General features: G+C 43.9%; 1 protein-coding gene across 1 annotated transcript in view; it reads left to right on the plus strand.

The window, feature by feature from the left end:
- SEZ6L (seizure related 6 homolog like) overlaps positions 1-23,723 on the plus strand; it is a 194,009-nt gene that overhangs the window by 153,427 nt on the left and 16,859 nt on the right. Inside the window, 1 exon segment of the mRNA XM_081174523.1 lies at positions 21,722-21,918. Within this exon segment, the coding sequence (XP_081030649.1) occupies positions 21,722-21,918 (197 nt within the window).

A 23,723-nucleotide genomic window follows, 5' to 3' on the forward strand; every position in this document is an offset into this window, starting at 1 on the left:
GCTTGCTCCGTCTTCCATGTGGCAGCCCTTGGGATATTTTGAGATCTTCACAACAGGTGACTTCCAAGTGCTCTCTCTCCTGTTGTGGACCAGCACGGTTTGGTGCAATTTACATCTTAGACCAAGGGTAGCCAACATGGTGCTCTCCAAATGTTCTTGGGATTCTTATTCTCATCAGCCCAGTGGCACCAGGGATTGTGGGAGTTGTAATCCAGCAACATCTGGAGGGCACCCCTTTGCCTACCCATGTCTTAGATGGTGCTCTGCTAGCCCTTCCCATTGCTCCCTCCAGGGGACTTTTTATTGCAGCTTCTGCATCTCTCCTTCACCCATCTCCTGCCACCAGCATCAGGACCTTAAAATTATTAAACAGAACTGAGAACCCCGTGGTGTTCTGGAAGTCACAATTTAGTGTGCAGACATTAGCAGATGGTGATAACTGTGAATGCTTTGGGCTGCTGCTGATTCCTACTGATAAAGACACAAGAACATGGCGTGGCTCTTTTCTGGCTGGCTGGCAGACTGGTGTTTCTCCTTGACTCCACCTGCCCCCACGCCCAAATATTTGCAATCAACTCTGAGTTGAAGGGGAAAGTTTGAATTTACTGAAGAGCAGCACCCTCTGCTGGCCAATAGAAGCTCTGCTACTGTGTTGAATTTAGAAGTGAGACCAGTGAGGGGTTACCAGTTTCTGATATTGTCCCCTGTCTGCTTGCCATGCAGAGATTCACTGATCTTCATGCCATGAGCTTTGCCTGCCGCTTCTGTTCTTTCTTCTTCTTTTTTGCTGTTCTTTTTTATTGATTTCTGTAGTGGTTGGGAGTTACTCGTGCGTAATCCTGCTCCGTTTGAGCATCGGATTGCCTGGTTAAACCCTCCGGACTACGCAGCCCATATTTGCGTGGCTGCCCTTAGTCACTCGTAGAATCTGTCTGTGGGCGTTTCTTAAAGCGTTGCCAACATAAGAGTTGTTTGACGCCCAATCGTTTCTGCCTCTCACTGCACGGGAGTCTCCTTTAGAGTCTCTCTTTTAGATTTAGGGGAGCTAGTCTCAAACGTTTGTTGGGGGAGACCTAGGGTTTTTTTTGTGGGGGAAGTTATTTGTCCTGTCTTCGAGCTTTTTATGATGGAGGACCTCTGTAGCCACCCCCAACGACACGATCTCAAGATGGAAGGGGACGGAACAGCTGCAGTCGCCTGCGATTCCTGCGCAATGTTTGCCATCTTGCCAAAGGTTGCAGGCAGCTTTACCTGCAGCAATTGCATGTTGATTGCCCTCTTAAAAGACAAAGTCCAGCAACTGAAGGAACGTGTAGCTACGCTCCAAAGAATTAGAGAGCTGGAGCTCTTCTTGGAAGCAACAGAGCACACCGTGCCCACCAAGGAGACAGGGGACTCCCTTGAGAAGGAGGCTAGTTCACCAACACAGGAGCCAGATATATGGAGAAACGTGACTCAAAGAAGTAGGAGGCCCAGGGTTCACTCTGATTGTTTAGAAATACACAATCGCTTTGGGGTCCTCTCCCCTAGCATGGAAGACGAAGAGCAGACTCCATTTGAGGATCTCTCCCTCATTACAGTCGATCAGGCATATGAAGACGAGCAGCAAAGTCAGTCCTCAGGGAATGTGCAGGCGACCTTGGAACGGACAGCTCACGGAAGAACCCCAACCAAACCCAAGAGGAGGCGTGTAGTGGTGATAGGGGATTCCCTACTGAGGGGAACAGAAGCAGTGATCTGTGGGCCTGACAAGATGTCTCGGGAAGTGTGCTGTCTCCCCGGGGCTAAGATCCAAGATGTAACTGAACGACTGCAAGGAATCATAAAACCCACTGACAAATACCCCTTCCTCTTGGTTCATGTGGGAACCAATGACACTGCAAGCAATAGCCTCCAGAAGATCAAAAGAGACTACGAGGCTCTCGGCAGGAAATTGAAGCAACTAAATGCACAAATTGTCATCTCGTCTGTCCTCCCAGTTGAACGACGTGGCCCAGGGAGAGAGGGGAAAATAGTGGAAGTGAACAGCTGGCTTCGCAAATGGTGTAAACAGGAACGGTTTGGATTCTTAGATCACGGACTGCAGTTTCTTGAAGATGGACTTCTGGCAAGTGATGGGCTGCACCTCACAACGGTTGGGAGAAATGTTTTTGCCAAAAATCTCAGAAACCTCATCAGGAGGGCTTTAAACTGACTAATGTGGGGGAGGGAGACAGTGCTCCTGAAGGTAGGAGTCTATCAATTAATGAAGATGATCATCCAAATGTCATAGACCAAATGGAGCAAACAGCACGCGGACCTAGTGGTGGGAGGAAAAAATCCTTAAATAAGAGACACGGGGGAATGATTAATGGACTTCAATGTCTGTACACTAATGCGCAAAGCATGGGAAATAAACAAGATGAGCTTGAGCTCTTGGTACAGCAAACTAAATATGACATAATAGGCATCACTGAAACCTGGTGGGATAAGTCCCACGATTGGAATGTAATAATGGGGGGATACAATCTATTTCAGAGAAACAGACCAGACAAGAAAGGAGGAGGAGTGGCGTTATATGTCAGGGATGTGTATACCTGTGAAGAGATCCAAGATTTAGAACCTCAAAGCCAATGTGAGAGCATTTGGGTCAAAATTAAGGGAGAGAAGAATAACAGAGACCTCATTGTGGGAGTTTACTATAGATCCCCAAGCCAAACGGAGGACATAGATGATGCCTTCCTGGAACAGATGGCCAAGCATGCAAAAGGAAGGGAGATAGTAGTAATGGGGAACTTCAATTACCCGGATATTTGTTGGACGTCAAACTCAGCCAAGAGCATAAGGTCAAACAGATTCCTCACTGGCCTTGCAGACAACTTCATTGTCCAGAAAGTGGGAGAAGCAACAAGAGGAACAGCCATTTTTGATCTGGTCCTAACCAATGTTGATGACCTGGTTAGTGGGGTAGAAGTGGAAGGATCATTAGGCGCGAGTGATCATGCTCTTCTGAAGTTTACTATACAGCGGAAAGGAGCAGCCAAGCATACTAGGGCTCAATTTCTTGACTTTAAGAAAGCCGACTTCATAAAACTTAGGGAAGTGCTGGGTGAGATCCCATGGACAGCAATACTAAAAGAATTTGGAAGCAAATGATTTGAAGAATTTGGAGCAAATGATTCAGCAAAGGAAACACAGCCCAGAATAACTAAGGAGATAGTACAAGAATATTTGGCTAGTTTAGATGTATTCAAGTCTCCAGGGCCAGATGAACTGCATCCAAGAGTATTAAAAGAACTGGCAGATGTGATCTCAGAACCACTGGCAGTCATCTTTGAGAATTCCTGGAGAACAGGCGAAGTCCCGGCAGACTGGAGGAGGGCAAACGTTGTCCCTATTTTCAAAAAGGGGAAAAGAGAGGACCCAAATAATTACCGCCCAGTCAGTCTGACATCAATAGCAGGGAAGATTCTGAAGCAGATCATTAAGCAAACAGTCTGTGAGCACCTAGAAAGGAATGCTGTGATCACCAATAGTCAGCATGGATTTCTGAAAAATAAGTCATGTCAGACTAACCTGATCTCGTTTTTTGACAGAATTACAAGCCTGGTAGATGAAGGGAACTCAGTGGATGTAGCCTACCTTGATTTCAGCAAGGCATTTGACAAGGTGCCCCATGATATTCTTGTAAAGAAGCTGGTAAAATGCGGTCTTGACTATGCTACCACTCAGTGGATTTGTAACTGGCTGACTGACCGAACCCAAAGGGTGCTCATCAATGGTTCCTCTTCATCCTGGAGAGGAGTGACTAGTGGGGTGCCACAGGGTTCTGTCTTGGGCCCGGTCTTATTTAACATCTTTATCAACGACTTGGATGATGGACTCAAGGGCATCCTGATCAAATTTGCAGATGACACCAAACTGGGAGGGGTGGCTAACACCCCAGAGGACAGGATCACACTTCAAAACGATCTTGACAGATTAGAGAACTGGGCAAAAACAAACAAAATGAATTTTAAGAGGGAGAAATGTAAAGTATTGCACTTGGGCAAAAAAAATGAGAGGCACAAATACAAGATGGGTGACACCTGGCTTGAGAGCAGTACATGTGAAAAGGATCTAGGAGTCTTGGTTGACCACAAACTTGACATGAGCCAACAGTGTGACGCGGCAGCTAAAAAAGCCAATGCAATTCTGGGCTGCATCAATAGGAGTATAGCATCTAGATCAAGGGAAGTAATAGTGCCACTGTATTCTGCTCTGGTCAGACCTCACCTGGAGTACTGTGTCCAGTTCTGGGCACCACAGTTCAAGAAGGACACTGACAAACTGGAACGTGTCCAGAGGAGGGCAACCAAAATGGTCAAAGGCCTGGAAACGATGCCTTATGAGGAACGGCTAAGGGAGCTGGGCATGTTTAGCCTGGAGAAGAGGAGGTTAAGGGGTGATATGATAGCCATGTTCAAATATATAAAAGGATGTCACATAGAGGAGGGAGAAAGGTTGTTTTCTGCTGCTCCAGAGAAGCGGACACGGAGCAATGGATCCAAACTACAAGAAAGAAGATTCCACCTAAACATTAGGAAGAACTTCCTGACAGTAAGAGCTGTTCGACAGTGGAATTTGCTGCCAAGGAGTGTGGTGGAGTCTCCTTCTTTGGAGGTCTTTAAGCAGAGGCTTGACAACCATATGTCAGGAGTGCTCTGATGGTGTTTCCTGCTTGGCAGGGGGTTGGACTCGATGGCCCTTGTGGTCTCTTCCAACTCTATGATTCTATGAATCTATGATTCTATGATTCTATGATTCTTCCCCTTCTGTTTGCCAGGAGGTGATGGGACCAGTGGCCATGATCTTCACTTTTTTGATGTTGAGCTTCAGACCATATTTTGCGCTCTCCTCTCTCACCCTCATTAAGAGCTTCTTTAACTCCTCCTCACTTTCTGCCATCATGATTGTGTCATCAGCATATCTGAGGTTGTTGATATTTCTTCCGGTAATCTTAATTCTGGCTTGGGATTCATCCAGCCCAGCCTTTCGCATGATGAATTCTAGAATAGAATAGAATAGAATAGATTCTTTATTGTCATTACACAAGTGCAACATTGTACAAAGTGCAACGAAATTGGATGCCATCCCTTAAAACATCAAAAGCAAAACAACAACAACAACCAAACAAACCACATTCCAGCCACACCCACACCACACCCATCAAACTCCCAGGTCACACTATCGAGTTACAGCATTCAAAAAGGCCACAGCTCTTGGATAGAAACTGTTTTTTTTTTTTTATAATAATTTTTATTGCGTTTTTTCCAAATTACAGATAGAAAAGAAAGAACATAAACAGTAAAAAGAAAGAAAAAGACAGAGAATCTCAACCATTTCATCAACTTATTTCAGAATTCTATCGGACTTCCCCACATCTCCCGCATAATGCATTCTTAACAATAAAATTTATCAGCAAATTATAACCTTGTTTCATGTGTTTCTTTTTTACTTTCAATTGCAATTTAAGTTTAAATCTCTTGTTTTCCATTTACTCTTAAAATATAGCATATTGTCATTTTTACCCATTTAAACCTTAATTCTTTCATAAAAATTATCCAATTTCTTATATAAACCACTTTTGTTGCTGGGGCTAACATTCCAAATCGTACGGCGTCTTAAGTTTCATATAACTTATAATACTTTTGCAAATAGTCCTTAAATTTTTTCCAATCCTCCTCCATAGCTTCTTCTCCCAGATCTCGGATCCTTGCAGTCATCTCGGCTAGTTCCATGTAGTTCATCAGTTGCGTCTGCCAGTCCTCCAGTGTGGGCAAATCTTGAGTCTTCCAATGCTTAGCGATAAGAATCCTTGCTGCAGTAGTAGCGTACATGAAAAGAGTTCTATCCTTCTTTGACACCTTCTGGCCGACAATGCCCAGGAGGAATGCTTCCGGTCTCTTAGGGAAGGTGTATTTAAGCACCTTTTTTAACTCGTTATATATCATTTCCCAGAAGGCCTTCACTCTTGGGCAGGTCCACCAGAGGTGAAAGAATGTCCCTTCAGCCTCCTTACATTTCCAGCATTTATTATCGGACAAATGGTAAATCTTAGCAAGCTTGACTGGGGTCATGTACCACCTGTATACCATTTTCATAATGTTTTCTTTCAAGGCATTACATGCCGTAAACTTCATACCGGTGGTCCATAACCTTTCCCAGTCCTCAGACATGATGTTATAACCAATGTCCTGAGCCCATTTTATCATGGCTGATTTAACTGTCTCGTCCTGTGTGTTCCATTTAAGCAGCAAGTTATACATTCTCGATAATAGCTTGGTCTTTGGTTCTAACAATTCTGTCTCAAGTTTCGATTTTTCCACCTGAAATCCTGTTTTTTTATCTAGCTTAAAAACCTCATTAATTTGGGCATAGTGAAACCAATCTTGCACCTTACCCTTTAACCTTTCAAAGCTCTGCAACCTCCAATTATCTCCAATGTTCTCTATTATTTCCCAATATTTCGGCCATCCGGCCTCCATATTGGGTTTTTTCCGAGCCTTGGCCTCTATTGGTGATACCCACCTCGGAGTTTTGCTTTCTAATAAGTCTTTGTATTTTTTCCAGACCATAAATATTGCTCTCCTGACAATATGGTTTTTAAACATTCCATGTGTTTTTGCCTTGTCATACCACAAATACGCATGCCAACCTAACGAGTTATTAAAGCCTTCCAGATCCAGGACATCAGTGTTTTCCAACAAAATCCAATCTCTCAACCAGCAGAAGGCTGCAGCTTCATAATATATCCTTAAGTCCGGCAGGGCAAATCCCCCTCTCTCCTTTGCATCAGTTAGTATTTTAAACTTTATTCGGGGCTTTTTGCCCTGCCAGACAAATTTAGAGATATCCTTCTGCCACTTTCCAAAACATTCCACTCTGTCCACAATCTGTAAGGCCTGAAACAAAAACAACATCTTTGGCAAAACGTTCATTTTTATAGCTGCAATTCGGCCTAACAAGGATAACTTCAGTCTTGACCAAATTTCTAAATCTTTTTTAACTTCTAACCAGCATTTCTCGTAATTATCTTTAAATAGATTCAAGTTCTTGGAAGAGAGATTAACCCCCAGGTATTTCACTTTTTTAACAATGTTTAGTTCTGTTTCCTTCTGAAACTCTTCTGTTTCAGTAGCTGTCAAATTTTTCCCTAACACCTTAGTTTTTTGTTTGTTCAACTTGAAACCCGCCACCCGACCAAATTTCTGTATCAGTTCTAAAACTCTTTTTGTACTAGATTCTGGCTCCTGTAATGTTAAAACCAAGTCATCTGCAAATGCTTTCAGTTTATATTGTTTCACTCCGACCCGTATTCCTTGTACCTGCCGATCCTTCCTTATCATGTTCAGCAAAACCTCCAGGACTGAAATAAACAATAAAGGGGACAGGGGGCACCCCTGGCGTGTTCCTTTTTCAATCTGAAGTTCTTCTGTCACCACATTGTTCACTATCAACTTAGCTTTTTGTTCGGAATAGATTGCTTCTATTCCGTTCTCAAACCCCCTTCCCACTCCCATCCCTTCCAAGTTTCTCTTCATAAATTTCCAAGAAATATTGTCAAAGGCTTTCTCCGCATCAATAAAAATTAACACTGCTTTAGTGTTAATATTTGTTTGTAAAAGTTCCAGAATATCAATAATGTTCCTGGTGTTATCAAACAAATGTCTACCAGGGAGAAAGCCTGCTTGGTCCTTATGAATTACTTCATTTAAGACCTTTTTAAATCTATTTGCCAAAATGTCTGCAAATATTTTGTAATCCACGTTCAGGAGTGAGATGGGACGGTAATTCTTAAGTTGAGTCTTTTCAGTTTCCACTTTAGGTATCAGAGTGATGAATGCTTCTTTCCACGTATCTGGTGCCCTCCCTCCCCCCATAATCTGGTTGCAAACCTCCACTAATGGTTGTGTCAAATAGTCCTTTAACATCCTGTAGTACTTGGAGGTAAGTCCATCAGGGCCTGGGGATTTGCCTAACTGCATGTTCTGTATGGCAACCTCAATTTCCTGTTGTGTTATTTTACAATTCAAGATTGATCTCTTCTCTTGAGATAATTCTGGTAGGCCATTATCTTTCAGAAATTGTTCTATCTCAGCCACTTCCTCAGGCCCTTGGGTGTACAGTTTTTTGAAATATTTCTGGAAGCACTTTCTAATTTCTCCTGGTTTCTGAATATTTTTTCCTTCCACTTCTAAATTGGTAACATAGTTTAATTTTTGTCTCTTTTTCAACTGCCAAGCTAACAGCTTCCCACATTTATTCGCAGATTCAAAAGATCTTTGGTTCATTTGTTTAATTTTCCATTCCACTTCTTGGTTGATCAGTTTCATATATTGTGACTGGTGAAATTTAATTTCTCTTAAAGTCTCTTTTGATTTTGGATTTAGTCTTAATTTTTTCTCTCCGGCTGCTATCTTCTCTAATATCTTATCCTTTTTCCCATTCCAAAGTTTTTTCTTGATCGTATTTTGTTGTATCAGAAACCCTCTCATAACAGCTTTACTTGCGTCCCAGATTATTCTTTTTTCCACCGAGGTGTTGAGGTTAATTTCAAAGTAGTCCTTTAAAATTTTTTGGGCCTTCTTTACAATCTCTTGATCTCTTAGCAGGTTGTCATTCATTTTCCATCTGAAGGAATCGGCAGTAGTAAATCTCATTTCTATTTTCATAGCGTTATGGTCGGAGCATGTCTTTGGGCAGATTTCTACTCTTGTGGTCTTAGGTGCCAGACCTCTAGTTGTCCAGATTTGGTCGATTCTTGTCCATGACAGATGGGCCTCAGAAAAGAAAGTTCCTTCTTTACCTAGGGGGTTTCTCGTCCTCCATAGATCAATCAAATCCATATTGTCAGTTAGTTCGAAAAAAGTCTTTGGTAGTCTTCCATCTTTGGTCAGGTTCTGGTTCTGTGACTTATCCATATAGGTAGAGACCACCCCATTCATGTCTCCCATCATAATGATGTTAGAATAGTCCAGATAATCCAGTAATGTCTCATGAAGCTTCTTGTAGAATTCTGATTTCCCCTCATTTGGTGCGTAAATTCCTAATATCAAAACTTTTTCTCCTTGGATTTGTATTTCAATTGCCAGGATTCTTCCTTGTTCATCTTTAAACAAAAATTTTGGTGATAGATTCTCTTTTGCATAGATCACCACTCCTCTCTTTTTAACTCTGTCTGATGAGATAAATTCTTGGCCTAGTCTTTTGTTTATTAACACTTTCCTGTGAAGCCTGGTCACGTGGGTTTCTTGCAGACAGATTATATCCAAATGTTCCTTCTTCAAAATATGGAAAATCCTTTTGCGTTTCTCCGGGGAATTCGCGCCATTAATGTTCCAACTATACAGCTGTAGAGACATCCTGTATTAATCTGTTGTTGCTCTTTATGGGGTGTCTTCTTTCTTGTCTAAATCCGAGGGTGCTGGCACTTTCCCAGACTCAGGTGGAGGCCAAGGACCTGCTATTCCCTTCTGCAGGTCTTCTCCGTGGTCGTGCAGAAACTTCTGGCTGTCCTCTTTCGTTTTGATTTTAATCTTCTTTCCTATGTAGTTGAATGATAGGCCTTGTGGAAACTCCCACCTGTAGGGTATTCCGTTGCTTCTCAAAAGCCCAGCTAGGTCAGTGTAGTTTGATCTGAGATCCAGTAGTTGTTTAGGAATATCCTTGTAAATTTGAGCTCTTCTGTCCTGGATCTCAAGTGCTTTATTAAAATGTAGGTCAAGTAGTTTGTCTCTCTCTTGCTTGGTCCTTAAAATGATCAAACAGTCTCTAGGCCTGTCCTTCCTGGCAACTCTTCCCAGTCTGAATGCAGTTGTTATTTTAAAATCTGTATCTTCTTCTATACCCCAGAATTTAGAAAATTATGCTGTCAAAAAGCCAGTCAAGTCCTCTTTCTCAATCTCTGGGATAGAGCGTAATCTCAAATTATTTTCCCTGTTTCTCAGTTCCACCATAGACAGGTAGGCCTGCTGGTCGCTGACGTGTTTGTAAAGCGGCCTTACTTCTCCTTTCAATTCATCCGCTTTCTGAATTGCTTGGCCTGCTTTTTCATTCGCAGCCTCGGCCAATTTCCGATTTTCAGATGTAGCGTCCTTTAAACTCCCAATATCCTGTGAGTGCTTAGCCACCTGTTCAGAAAGTTTAGTAATTGAGGATGTAGCTAGGTCAATTTTAGCAGTTTGGTCGTCAACCTTTTTGTTCAAAATTGCAAATTCATAGAATCATAGAATCATAGAGTTGGAAGAGACCACAAGGGCCATCGAGTCCAACCCCCTGCCAAGCAGGAAACACCATCAGAGCACTCCTGACATATGGTTGTCAAGCCTCTGCTTAAAGACCTCCAAAGAAGGAGACTCCACCACACTCCTTGGCAGCAAATTCCACTGTCGAACAGCTCTTACTGTCAGGAAGTTCTTCCTAATGTTTAGGTGGAATCTTCTTTCTTGTAGTTTAGATCCATTGCTCCGTGTCCGCTTCTCTGGAGCAGCAGAAAACAACCTTTCTCCCTCCTCTATGTGACATCCTTTTATATATTTGAACATGGCTATCATATCACCCCTTAACCTCCTCTTCTCCAGGCTAAACATGCCCAGCTCCCTTAGCCGTTCCTCATAAGGCATCGTTTCCAGGCCTTTGACCATTTTGGTTGCCCTCCTCTGGACACGTTCCAGTTTGTCAGTGTCCTTCTTGAATTGTGGTGCCCAGAACTGGACACAGTACTCCAGGTGTGGTCTGACCAGAGCAGAATACAGTGGCACTATTACTTCCCTTGATCTAGATGCTATACTCCTATTGATGCAGCCCACAATTGCATTGGCTTTTTTAGCTGCCGCGTCACACTGTTGGCTCATGTCAAGTTTGTGGTCAACCAAGACTCCTAGATCCTTTTCACATGTACTGCTCTCAAGCCAGGTGTCACCCATCTTGTATTTGTGCCTCTCATTTTTTTTGCCCAAGTGCAATACTTTACATTTCTCCCTGTTAAAATTCATCTTGTTTGTTTTGGCCCAGTTCTCTAATCTGTCAAGGTCGTTTTGAAGTGTGATCCTGTCCTCTGGGGTGTTAGCCACCCCTCCCAGTTTGGTGTCATCTGCAAATTTGATCAGGATGCCCTTGAGTCCATCATCCAAGTCGTTGATAAAGATGTTAAATAAGACCGGGCCCAAGACAGAACCCTGTGGCACCCCACTAGTCACTCTTCTCCAGGATGAAGAGGAACCATTGATGAGCACCCTTTGGGTTCGGTCAGTCAGCCAGTTACAAATCCACTGAGTGGTAGCAGAGTCAAGACCGCAATTTACCAGCTTCTTTGCAAGAATATCATGGGGCACCTTGTCAAATGCCTTACTGAAATCAAGGTAGGCTATATCCACTGAGTTCCCTTCATCTACCAGGCTTGTAATTCTGTCAAAAAACGAGATCAGGTTAGTCTGACATGACTTATTTTTCAGAAATCCATGCTGACTATTGGTGATCACAGCATTCCTTTCTAGGTGCTCACAGACTGTTTGCTTAATGATCTGCTCCAGAATCTTCCCTGCTATTGATGTCAGACTGACTGGGCGGTAATTATTTGGGTCCTCTCTTTTCCCCTTTTTGAAAATAGGGACAACATTTGCCCTCCTCCAGTCTGCCGGGACTTCGCCTGTTCTCCAGGATTTCTCGAAGATGACTGCCAGTGGTTCTGAGATCACATCTGCCAGTTCTTTTAATACTCTTGGATGCAGTTCATCTGGCCCTGGAGACTTGAATACATCTAAACTAGCCAAATATTCTTGTACTGTCTCCTTAGTTATTCTGGGCTGTGTTTCCTTTGCTGAATCATTTGCTCCAAATTCTTCAGGTCGGGCATTGTTTTTTTTATCGGAGAAGACTGAGGCAAAGAAGGCATTGAGGAGTTCAGCCCTTTCTGTGTCCCCTGTTTGCATTTCACCATCTTCTCCTCTGAGTGACCCCACTGTTTCTTTGTTCTTCCTTTTGCTACGAACATACCCATAAAAGCCTTTTTTGTTGCTTTTAACCTCTCTAGCAAGCCTGAGTTCATTCTGTGCTTTAGCTTTTCTGACTTTGTGTCTACACGTGCTGGCTATTTGTTTGAATTCCTCTTTGGTGGTTTCCCCCCTTTTCCATTTTTTGTACACATCCTTTTTTAATCTTAATTCAGTTAAAAGTTCTTTAGATAGCCACCCTGGCTTCTTTAGGCACCTTCCATGTTTCCGTCTCATTGGTATTGCCTGACGTTGTGCTTTTACTATCTCCCTCTTAACAAACTCCCAGCCATCATGAACTCCCTTTCCTTTTAGTATTGCTGTCCATGGGATCTCACCCAGCACTTCCCTAAGTTTTATGAAGTCGGCTTTCTTAAAGTCAAGAAATTGAGTCCTAGTATGCTTGGCTGCTCCTTTCCGCTGTATAGTAAACTTCAGAAGAGCATGATCACTCGCGCCTAATGATCCTTCCACTTCTACCCCACTAACCAGGTCATCAACATTGGTTAGGACCAGATCTAAAATGGCTGTTCCTCTTGTTGCTTCTCCCACTTTCTGGACAATGAAGTTGTCTGCAAGGCCAGTGAGGAATCTGTTTGACCTTATGCTCTTGGCTGAGTTTGACGCCCAACAAATATCCGGGTAATTGAAGTCCCCCATTACTACTATCTCCCTTCCTTTTGCATGCTTGGCCATCTGTTCCAGGAAGGCATCATCTATGTCCTCCGTTTGGCTTGGGGATCTATAGTAAACTCCCACAATGAGGTCTCTGTTATTCTTCTCTCCCTTAATTTTGACCCAAATGCTCTCACATTGGCTTTGAGGTTCTAAATCTTGGATCTCTTCACAGGTATACACATCCCTGACATATAACGCCACTCCTCCTCCTTTCTTGTCTGGTCTGTTTCTCTGAAATAGATTGTATCCCCCCATTATTACATTCCAATCGTGGGACTTATCCCACCAGGTTTCAGTGATGCCTATTATGTCATATTTAGTTTGCTGTACCAAGAGCTCAAGCTCATCTTGTTTATTTCCCATGCTTTGCGCATTAGTGTACAGACATTGAAGTCCATTAATCATTCCCCCGTGTCTCTTATTTAAGGATTTTTTCCTCCCACCACTAGGTCCGCGTGCTGTTTGCTCCATTTGGTCTATGACATTTGGATGATCATCTTCATTAATTGATAGACTCCTACCTTCAGGAGCACTGTCTCCCTCCCCCACATTAGTCAGTTTAAAGCCCTCCTGATGAGGTTTCTGAGATTTTTGGCAAAAACATTCCTCCCAACCGTTGTGAGGTGCAGCCCATCACTTGCCAGAAGTCCATCTTCAAGAAACTGCAGTCCGTGATCTAAGAATCCAAACCGTTCCTGTTTACACCATTTGCGAAGCCAGCTGTTCACTTCCACTATTTTCCCCTCTCTCCCTGGGCCACGTCGTTCAACTGGGAGGACAGACGAGATGACAATTTGTGCATTTAGTTGCTTCAATTTCCTGCCGAGAGCCTCGTAGTCTCTTTTGATCTTCTGGAGGCTATTGCTTGCAGTGTCATTGGTTCCCACATGAACCAAGAGGAAGGGGTATTTGTCAGTGGGTTTTATGATTCCTTGCAGTCGTTCAGTTGCATCTTGGATCTTAGCCCCGGGGAGACAGCACACTTCCCGAGACATCTTGTCAGGCCCACAGATCACTGCTTCTGTTCCCCTCAGCAGGGAATCCCCTATCACCACTACACGCCTCCTCTTAGGTTTGGTCGGGGTTCTTCCGTGAGCTGTCCGTTCCAAGGTCGCCTGCACATTCCCTGAGGACTGACTTTGCTGCTCGTCTTCATATACCTGATCGACTGTAATGAGGGAGAGATCCTCAAATGGAGTCTGCTCTTCGTCTTCCATGCTAGGGGAGAGGACCTCAAAGCGATTGTGTATTTCTAAACAATCAGAGTGAACCCTGGGCCTCCTACTTCTTTGAGTCACGTTTCTCCATATATCTGGCTCCTGTGTTGATGAACTAGCCTCCTTCTCAGGGGAGTCCCCTGTCTCCTCCTTGGTGGGGACGGTGTGCTCTGTTGCTTCCAAGAAGAGCTCCAGCTCTCTAATTCTTTGGAGCGTAGCTACACGTTCCTCCAGTTGCTGGACTTTGTCTTTTAAAAGGGCAATCAACATGCAATTGCTGCAGGTGAAGCTGCCTGCAACCTTTGGCAAGATGGCAAACATTGCGCAGGAATCGCAGGCGACTGCAGCTGTTCCCTCCCCTTCCATCTTGAGATCGTGTTGTTGGGGGTGGCTACAGAGGTCCTCCATCATAAAAAGCTTGAAGACAGGACAAATAACTTCGCCCACAAAAAAAACCTAGGTCTCCCCCAACAAACGTTTGAGACTAGCTCCCCTAAATCTAAAAGATGGATATAACTGCGCGTGCCGATAGGCGCGCGCCGCTGCCCTACAAACTCTGATAAGCTCCTCCCACAGCTAATCCCCTGCCTCAACAGAAACCCTGCCCCCTCTGACCTTTACACAGGGAAAACAGCTAATCAGCCACAAGAAACACACACACACACAAGAAAACCCTTTTTGCTCCTTCTTCAACTGCTGCCCTACAAACTCTGATAAGCTCCTCCCACAGCTAATCCCCTGCCTCAACAGAAACCCTGCCCCCTCTGACCTTTACACAGGGAAAACAGCTAATCAGCCACAAGAAACACACACACACACAAGAAAACCCTTTTTGCTCCTTCTTCAACTGCTGCCCTACAAACTCTGATAAGCTCCTCCCACAGCTAATCCCCTGCCTCAACAGAAACCCTGCCCCCTCTGACCTTTACACAGGGAAAACAGCTAATCAGCCACAAGAAACACACACACACACAAGAAAACCCTTTTTGCTCCTTCTTCAACTGCTGCCCTACAAACTCTGATAAGCTCCTCCCACAGCTAATCCCCTGCCTCAACAGAAACCCTGCCCCCTCTGACCTTTACACAGGGAAAACAGCTAATCAGCCAGAAGAAACACACACACACACAAGAAAACCCTTTTTGCTCCTTCTTCAACTGCTGCCCTACAAACTCTGATAAGCTCCTCCCACAGCTAATCCCCTGCCTCAACAGAAACCCTGCCCCCTCTGACCTTTACACAGGGAAAACAGCTAATCAGCCACAAGAAACACACACACACACAAGAAAACCCTTTTTGCTCCTTCTTCAACTGCTGCCCTACAAACTCTGATAAGCTCCTCCCACAGCTAATCCCCTGCCTCAACAGAAACCCTGCCCCCTCTGACCTTTACACAGGGAAAACAGCTAATCAGCCACAAGAAACACACACACACAAGAAAACCCTTTTTGCTCCTTCTTCAACTGCTGCCCTACAAACTCTGATAAGCTCCTCCCACAGCTAATCCCCTGCCTCAACAGAAACCCTGCCCCCTCTGACCTTTACACAGGGAAAACAGCTAATCAGCCACAAGAAACACACACACACACAAGAAAACCCTTTTTGCTCCTTCTTCAACTGCTGCCCTACAAACTCAAATTGTTGTAGCATTTCCTCTAAAAGAGATCCAGATCCCCCTGCTGCCATATCCTCAGTTGTTGGCTGTTCGGCTTCCTTAGATGGAGCTGTTGCTGAGGATACAGCTCCCTGTAAAACAGCAGGGACTGAAGATCTGCGAGCCTGGGAAATCAGAGTTGTTTGTACTAATTGGCCTTTTCCTGCTTTCGACGCAGCTCTTGTCTTCGGTAGACCACTCATCCCACACCTGCCTTTGGATTCAAGGTCAAACTGTCAAATGTTCCATGAGAAAGACAGGCCTCAAAGTAGATAACCAAGCCACAGAGAGTCAAAACAAAGTTGGTTCTCAGGAATTTGTAAATCCCAAACTCCACTAGAGGGAGTGTTGTTACAGTTCAGGAAAGAAGGAAGAAAGTTCAGTCGCCATTAAAGTTCCTGCAGTTAAGTAAATTAACAATAGTCCTCAAAGAAAACTTTTTTTCCACTGGCAAAGCCCTTTCAATATTGTCCCAATAGTTTATCTGGAGATGCAAGATACGGTTATTTAATTGTATCCACCAATGATGCCTCTATGTATCCGTTTCAACTTTGTATTTGTATCCACAAAGAAGCTTTTTACCCCCTGCAAGCCCGGGACTGGGGTTTTTAAAGTCTTAAAAGTCCAGTAAGGGAGAGGATCCTCAAGTAAAATCAACACAGTAACAGATAGAAAAATAAAAGCTTGCCTTTCCCTTCAGTTACCAACTCCACCAGACGCATGAAGCTTCCCGTCTTTAAATCCCTTTTCACTGCTTCCAGCTTGTCAGTTCCTTTGCCTTTGATCTCTAAGCACTACCGGGAGACGGACTTCCTTTTTCTCGTCTCCCGCTTTCAGCCAAATTTTTACTTTGTAGTCCCGAAATTAATACTCTTCCTACTCACGAGTAGATGATTTAGAATCCAATTCTTAAGGAAGAAAGGTCGGCGCTCATCAGCAACAGCCGCGCGGCTTCACTCCCGCAGAAAGAGCGATGAATCCACAGCACCGCTTCCCCTCCGCGCTTCCGGACCCCCTTACGGGGACCCTTCTTCGTTTTGGGGGTCGCTCTAGGTGCCCGCCGGATCCCACGGCCACGAGCTCATTCTGCTCGTGGTTTATCTTAATGGGTCGTCGCTTTGCCGCAGCGAACGACCCTTTTCTGCGGAGCCCCTCTTCGCAGCGCAAAGAGGACCGCCATTACTTATTTCGCGCCGCCTCCGGAAGTCCATTCTATAGAGATTTCTCAGGAGACAGATGAGGTGATCAGGAACTCCCATTTCTTTAAGAACTTGCCATAGTTTGCTGTGGCCTACACAGTCAAAGGCTTTTGCAAAGTCAATGCAGCAGAAGTAGATGTCTTTCTGGAACTCTCTAGCTTTCTCCATAATCCAGCGCATGTTTGCAATTTGGTCTCTGGTTCCTCTGCCTCTTCTAAATCCAGCTTGCACTTCTGGGAATTCTCGGTCCACATACTGCTTGAGCCTTCCTTCTAGAATTTTAAGCATAACCTTGCTAGCGTGCGAAATGAGTGCAATTGTGCGGTAGTTGGAGCATTCTTTGGCACTGCCTTTCTTTGGGATTGGGATGTAGACTGATCTTCTCCAATCCTCTGGCCACTGCTGAGTTTTCCAAACTTGCTGGCATACTGAGTGTAGCACCTTAACAACCTCATCTTTTAAAATGTTAAGTACTTCAGCTGGAATATCATCACTTCCACTGGCCTTGTTATTTGCCGTGCTTTCTAAGGCCCATTTGACTTCACTCTCCAGGATGTCTGGCTCAAGGTCAGCAACCACACTATCTGTGATGTACATCCATATCTTTCTGGTATCCATATCTTTCTGGTATAATTCCTCTGTGTATTCTTGCCACCTCTTCTTGATGTCTTCTGCTTCTGTTAGGTCCTTACCACTTTTGTCCTTTATTATGGTAATCTTTGTACAAAATGTTCCTTTCATATCTCCAATTTTCTTGAACAGATCTCTGGTTCTTCCCATTCTGCTGTTTTCCTCTATTTCTTTGCATTGCTCATTTAAGAAGGCCTTCTTGTCTCTCCTTGCTATTTTTTGGAAATCTGCATTCAATTTCCTGTATCTTTCACTATCTCCCTTGCATTTTGCTTGCCTTCTCTCCCCCGCTATTTGTAAGGCCTCGTTGGACAGCCACTTTGCTTTCTTGCATTTCCTTTTCATTGGGATGGTTTTCGTTGCTGCCTCCTGTATAATGTTACGAGGCTCCATCCATAGTTCTTCAGGCACTCTGTCCAGCAAATATAAATCCTTGAACCTGTTCCTCACTTCCACTGTGTATTCATAAGGGATTTGATTTAGATTGTATCTTACCTGCCCAGTGGTTTTTCCTACTTTCTTCAGTTTAAGCTTGAATTTTGCTATAAGAAGCTGATGATCTGAGCCACAGTCAGCTCCAGGTCTTGTTTTTGCTGACTGTATAGAGCTTCTCTATCTTTGGCTGCAGAGAATATAATCAATCTGATTTTGATGCTGCCCATCTGGTGATGTCCATGTGTAGAGTCATCTCTTGTGTTGTTGGGAAAGCGTGTTTGTGATGACCAGCTTGTTCTCTTGACAGAACTCTATTAGCCTTTGCCCTGCTTCGTTTTGATCTCCAAGGCCAAACTTGCCAGTTGTTCCTTTTATCTCTTGGTTCCCTACTTTAGCATTCCAATCCTCTATAATGAGAAGAACATCCTTCTTTGGTGTCACTTCTATAAGGTGTTGTAAGTCTTCATAGAATTGCTCAATTTCAGTTCCTTCAGCACCAGTAGTTGGTGCATAAACTTGGATTACTGTGATGTTAAAAGGTCTGTCTTGGATTCGTATCAAGATCATTCTATCATTTTTGAGATTGCATCCCAGTACAGTTTTCACCACTCTTTTGTTGACTATGAAGGCCACTCCATTTCTTTTATGGGTTTCTTGCCCACAGTAGTAGATATGATGGTCATCCAAACTGAATTCGCCCATTCCCGTCCATTTTAGTTCACTGATGCCCAGGATGTCAATATTTATTCTTGCCATCTCATTTTTGACCACATCCAACTTACCAAGGTTCATGGTTCTTACATTCCAGGTTCCTATGCAATATTTTTCTTTACAGCATTGGACTTTCCTTTCGCTTCCAGGCATATCCGCAACTGAGCGTCCTTTCGGCTTTGGCTTCATCAGCTCTGAATCTACTTGTACTTGTCCTCTGCTCTTCCTCAGTAGCATGTTGGACGCCTTCCGACCTGAGGGGCTCATCTTCCAGCGTCATAACTTTTTGGTGCCTGTTGTCTTTGTCCATGGAGTTTTCTTGGCAGGGATACTGGAGTGGCTTGCCGGTTCCTCCTCCAGGTGGATCACGTTTGGTCAAAACTCCCCACTATGACCTGTTCATCTTGGGTGCCCTGCTCGGCATAGTTCATAGCTACTCTGACCTATTCAAGCCCCTTTGCCACGGCAAGGCAGTGATCCATGAAGGGGATGGATCCATGAAGTTTAAAACATAGTACAAGCATAAAACAACAGAAGGCATACTTATTTATTTGATATTTGTAATCCATTTCCATTTGACTTCTTTTAAAGGCACAGGGACATCCGAGTTTTATTTTCCCATGCCCTTGGGGAACAGTCTTGCTTTGCATTTTGGATTTCATCAATTTGCAAGTCATGCCTACTTGGCTTGGTTCTTCCCTGCTTGTCTACCATTAAGGCAAACTAGCTCAGGGGGCCAAGGGGGCTCGTAAAAGCAACTTCTCCTAGTGATCTGGATGTGCATCCCACTTCTGCCTCTGATCAAAACAGGTCTGAGCAAACTTTTGAGTTGTTCTGGGAAACTGCAGCACTTGATTTCCAGGCTTCATGTACAGCAGGGCTCAACCTTGACATCTGCTTTCCAGTGTCAACATACAAAGTACTGGCAGTTTCTAGCATTGCCCAGGAACTCTAAGAAAACCAAAATTTTAAAAACAGTGCAGTTTTAAAATATTCCATCCACCAGACATAAACAGCATCCAGACATAAACAGCAGCCTGCTAAGAGCAGCAGAAGAGCCTGTTGGATCAGGCTGAGGGCCCATCTCGATCATCATCTTCCCAACCAGTTCCCCACAGGAATCCTGCAAGAAGGACCCCAGAGCAACAGCAGTGCTCCCCCCACCCCACGCTACTTGCACATTCAGAGGCACATTCTGAACCGTTAAGGCAGAACATAGCTATTGTGACTAGTAGCCATTGACAGCCTTAGGCACATTGATTTATCTAATCCTCCTTTAAAGCCATCCAAGTTGGTGGCCTTCACTACTGCTTGTGGGACCCAGCTGCCCCAAGTCCACACTCAGGGCAATCCAAAAAGCAATTCCATAGTAAAAACACAGGGGCAACTCAAGAAGCGAAGTCCAGAACCAGTCTAAGGTCAAGACAGAGAAAACCCCTGTTCTGACAAGTTTGTTCCACCATCCTGGGTCCAAATGGAGTTCAATTGTTTCGAAAAATAGAAGAAAATCTGCTCCTTCATCTGAAATTTGATTACAGTATCTTAAGATGTCTAAATCATAGAACTGTAGAGTTGTAAGGGACCACAAGAGTCATCTAGTCGAACCCCCTGCAGTGCAGGAATCTTTTTTCCCAGCTTGGGGCTTGAACCTGCATCCCTGGGATGGTGGTGGTGGTGGTTGTTTTTATTAATTTCTATTATTTATAAGCCACCCATCTGACAGGGTTGCCCCAGCCACTCTTGGCAGCTCCCAACAAAAAATAGTAAAAACACAGTTACAACATCAAACACTAAAAACTTTAAGAGTCTCATGCTCTACCAACTGAGCTACGCAGATCAAGCAAGCACACAGACAACAAGATTAGATTTCTTCTCCACCTCTCCATTTTGAGGTCCCTGAGTGGGTAACAACCACTCAAAAATACAATATTAAAACTAGTTAAGACCAATTATGATCAAAAGAATAGGGCATGTTCCAAAATATACCTCTAGATGAGCCTTTGGTCTGATCCAGAAGGGCTGAGTAACAGCAAAGGAGAGCTACTTCCTTCATGCTCAGCCTGCGCACTTCCTGAAAGCATTGGACTGGCCTATGTGGGAAGCAGGATGCTGGGCCAGAGAGGCTTTGAGCCTGATCCTACAAGATGGATCAGGGGGACAAGATGGGGGACACCTGGCTTGAGAGCAGTACATGTGAAAAGGATCTAGGAGTCTTGGTTGACCACAAACTTGACATGAGCCAACAGTGTGACGCAGCAGCTAAAAAAGCCAATGCAATTCTGGGCTGCATCAATAGGAGTATAGCATCTAGATCAAGGGAAGTAATAGTGCCACTGTATTCTGCTCTGGTCAGACCTCACCTGGAGTACTGTGTCCAGTTCTGGGCACCACAGTTCAAGAAGGACACTGACAAACTGGAACGTGTCCAGAGGAGGGCAACCAAAATGGTCAAAGGCCTGGAAACGATGCCTTATGAGGAACGGCTAAGGGAGCTGGGCATGTTTAGCCTGGAGAAGAGGAGGTTAAGGGGTGATATGATAGCCATGTTCAAATATATAAAAGGATGTCACATAGAGGAGGGAGAAAGGTTGTTTTCTGCGGCTCCAGAGAAGCAGACACGGAGCAATGGATCCAAACTACAAGAAAGAAGATTCCACCTAAACATTAGGAAGAACTTCCTGACAGTAAGAGCTGTTCGACAGTGGAATTTGCTGCCAAGGAGTGTGGTGGAGTCTCCTTCTTTGGAGGTCTTTAAGCAGAGGCTTGACAACCATATGTCAGGAGTGCTCTGATGGTGTTTCCTGCTTGGCAGGGGGTTGGACTCGATGGCCCTTGTGGTCTCTTCCAACTCTATGATTCTATGATTCTATGATTCTATGATCCTGCACGGCTCCTTTGGTGTTCTTGCTGTTGCTGAGACACATTCGCAGCAGGGACGTCTAGTAGCCACTCCTCCCGCTCCTTCCTATGGCAGCAGATCATGGAGTTTCCAAGTTCAGAGGCAATATAGCATTGAATATTGGTTTATCAGAGGCAAATGCTTGATGTCCTGCTTTGTGGGCAGCCTGGAGGAAGCTTCTTGGCCACTGTGGGAAGGAGGTTGGAGCCCAGACCAGATGATCCAGAAGGACTCCTCTCACGGTGACCCTCTCTTTCTCTGCCTGCCCATTCCCCGTCCCCCGGCACAGTCTGAACCTGAGCAACAGCGATATCCTCACTGTCTATGATGGAGACGACGTCAGCACCCACATCTTGGGACACTACCTGGGCAGCAGTGGGCCTCAGAAACTCTACTCCTCCACGCCAGACTTGACCATCCAGTTCCACTCGGACCCGGCTGGGCTCATCTTTGGAAAAGGGCAGGGATTTATCATGAACTACATTGGTGGGTGCCTGGAAGGGTGCCCAGAGGCCTCGCCACCTCCTGGCCTGGAAAGGGCAAAGCTGGGGGAGGGGCTGGCTGTGCAAGATGCAGAGGCTCACTGGAGATGGGTGAGGAGCCCATGACCTGCCAGGCTTTCTTGGAGTTAAACTCCCATCAGCCTTAGCAGCCAGAGAGGGAGCTGGGAGTTGCATTTCGGCAACATTGGAAGGACGACAGATCCCTGCTCCCCACTCTGTAACCTTTAAGAACTAGCAGTTGCAGCTGTTCAAGCTCCAGCCAAGAGGGACTTGAAATGTGTTTGGGGGCAGCTCCCTCCATTTGTCCTTTAACTGGGGAGGAGAGAGAGAAAGAGAGGCTTCCTGGGGTGCCTGGTTGGGGGGGGTGGCAGAGCAGTTTCTCTGAGCACAGAATGCCCACTCCCTGCATCTCTATGGGAGAGGATCAGGAAGAGCCCATGGGGAAAGGGACCTCTCTGTGACTGAAACCCCTTCATACCCTCCCTTTAAAGTGCCACAATAACACTTTAAACAGCCATGGCTTCCTCCCCAAGAATCCTGGCAGTTTGTTAGGCAACACTCCACCCCCACCACACACACCCGAGCTACAATTCCCAGAGCTCCTTGTGAAGAGGGGTGGGCTGTTAAACCATGCTGGGAACTGTAGCTCTGGGAGGTGAATATCAAAGGGCTTTCACTGTGTGGTGTGCAAGAGTCCTGAGATGACCCTGTCAGAGTAGACAGAGATGATAGATAGATAGATAGATGATAGATAGATAGATAGATAGATAGATAGATAGATGATAGATGATAGATAGATAGATAGATAGATAGATAGATAGATAGATAGATAGATAGATGATAGATAGATGATAGGTAAATATAGATAGATGATGGATTAGATGGATAGGTAGATAGATGATAGATAGATAGATAGATAGATAGATAGATAGATAGATAGATGATAGATAGATAGATAGATGATAGATAGATAGATAGATAGATAGATAGATAGATAGATAGATGATAGATAGATAGATAGATGATAGATAGAGATAGATAGATGATAGATAGAGAGAGAGAGAGAGAGAGATAGATAGATAGATAGATAGATAGATAGATGATAGATAGATGATAGATAGATAGATAGATGATAGATAGATAGATAGATGATAGATAGATAGATAGATAGATAGATAGATAGATGATAGATAGATAGATAGATAGATAGATAGATAGATGATAGGTAGATATAGATAGATGATAGATTAAATGGATAGATAGATGATAGATGATAGATAGATAGATAGATAGATGATAGATAGATAGATAGATAGATAGATAGATAGATAGATATAGAGATAGATAGATAGATAGATGATAGATAGATATAGATAGATAGATGATAGATAGAGAGAGATAGATGATAGATAGATAGATAGATAGATAGATAGATAGATAGATGATAGATAGATAGATAGATAGATAGATAGATGATAGATAGATAGATAGATAGATAGATAGAGATAGATAGATAGATAGATAGATAGATAGATAGATAGATAGATAGATAGATAGAGCTAGATAGATAGATAGATAGATAGATGATAGATAGATAGATAGATAGATAGATAGATAGATAGATAGATAGATAGATAGATAGATAGATGATAGGTAGATATAGATAGATGATAGATTAGATGGATAGATAGATAGATAGATAGATAGATAGATAGATAGATAGATAGATAGATAGATAGATAGATGATAGATAGAGATAGATAGATAGATAGATAGATAGATAGATAG

This window comes from Podarcis bocagei (genome assembly GCF_964188305.1).
Source record: "Podarcis bocagei genome assembly, chromosome: 16".
NCBI classification, from domain to species: Eukaryota; Metazoa; Chordata; class Lepidosauria; order Squamata; family Lacertidae; genus Podarcis; species Podarcis bocagei.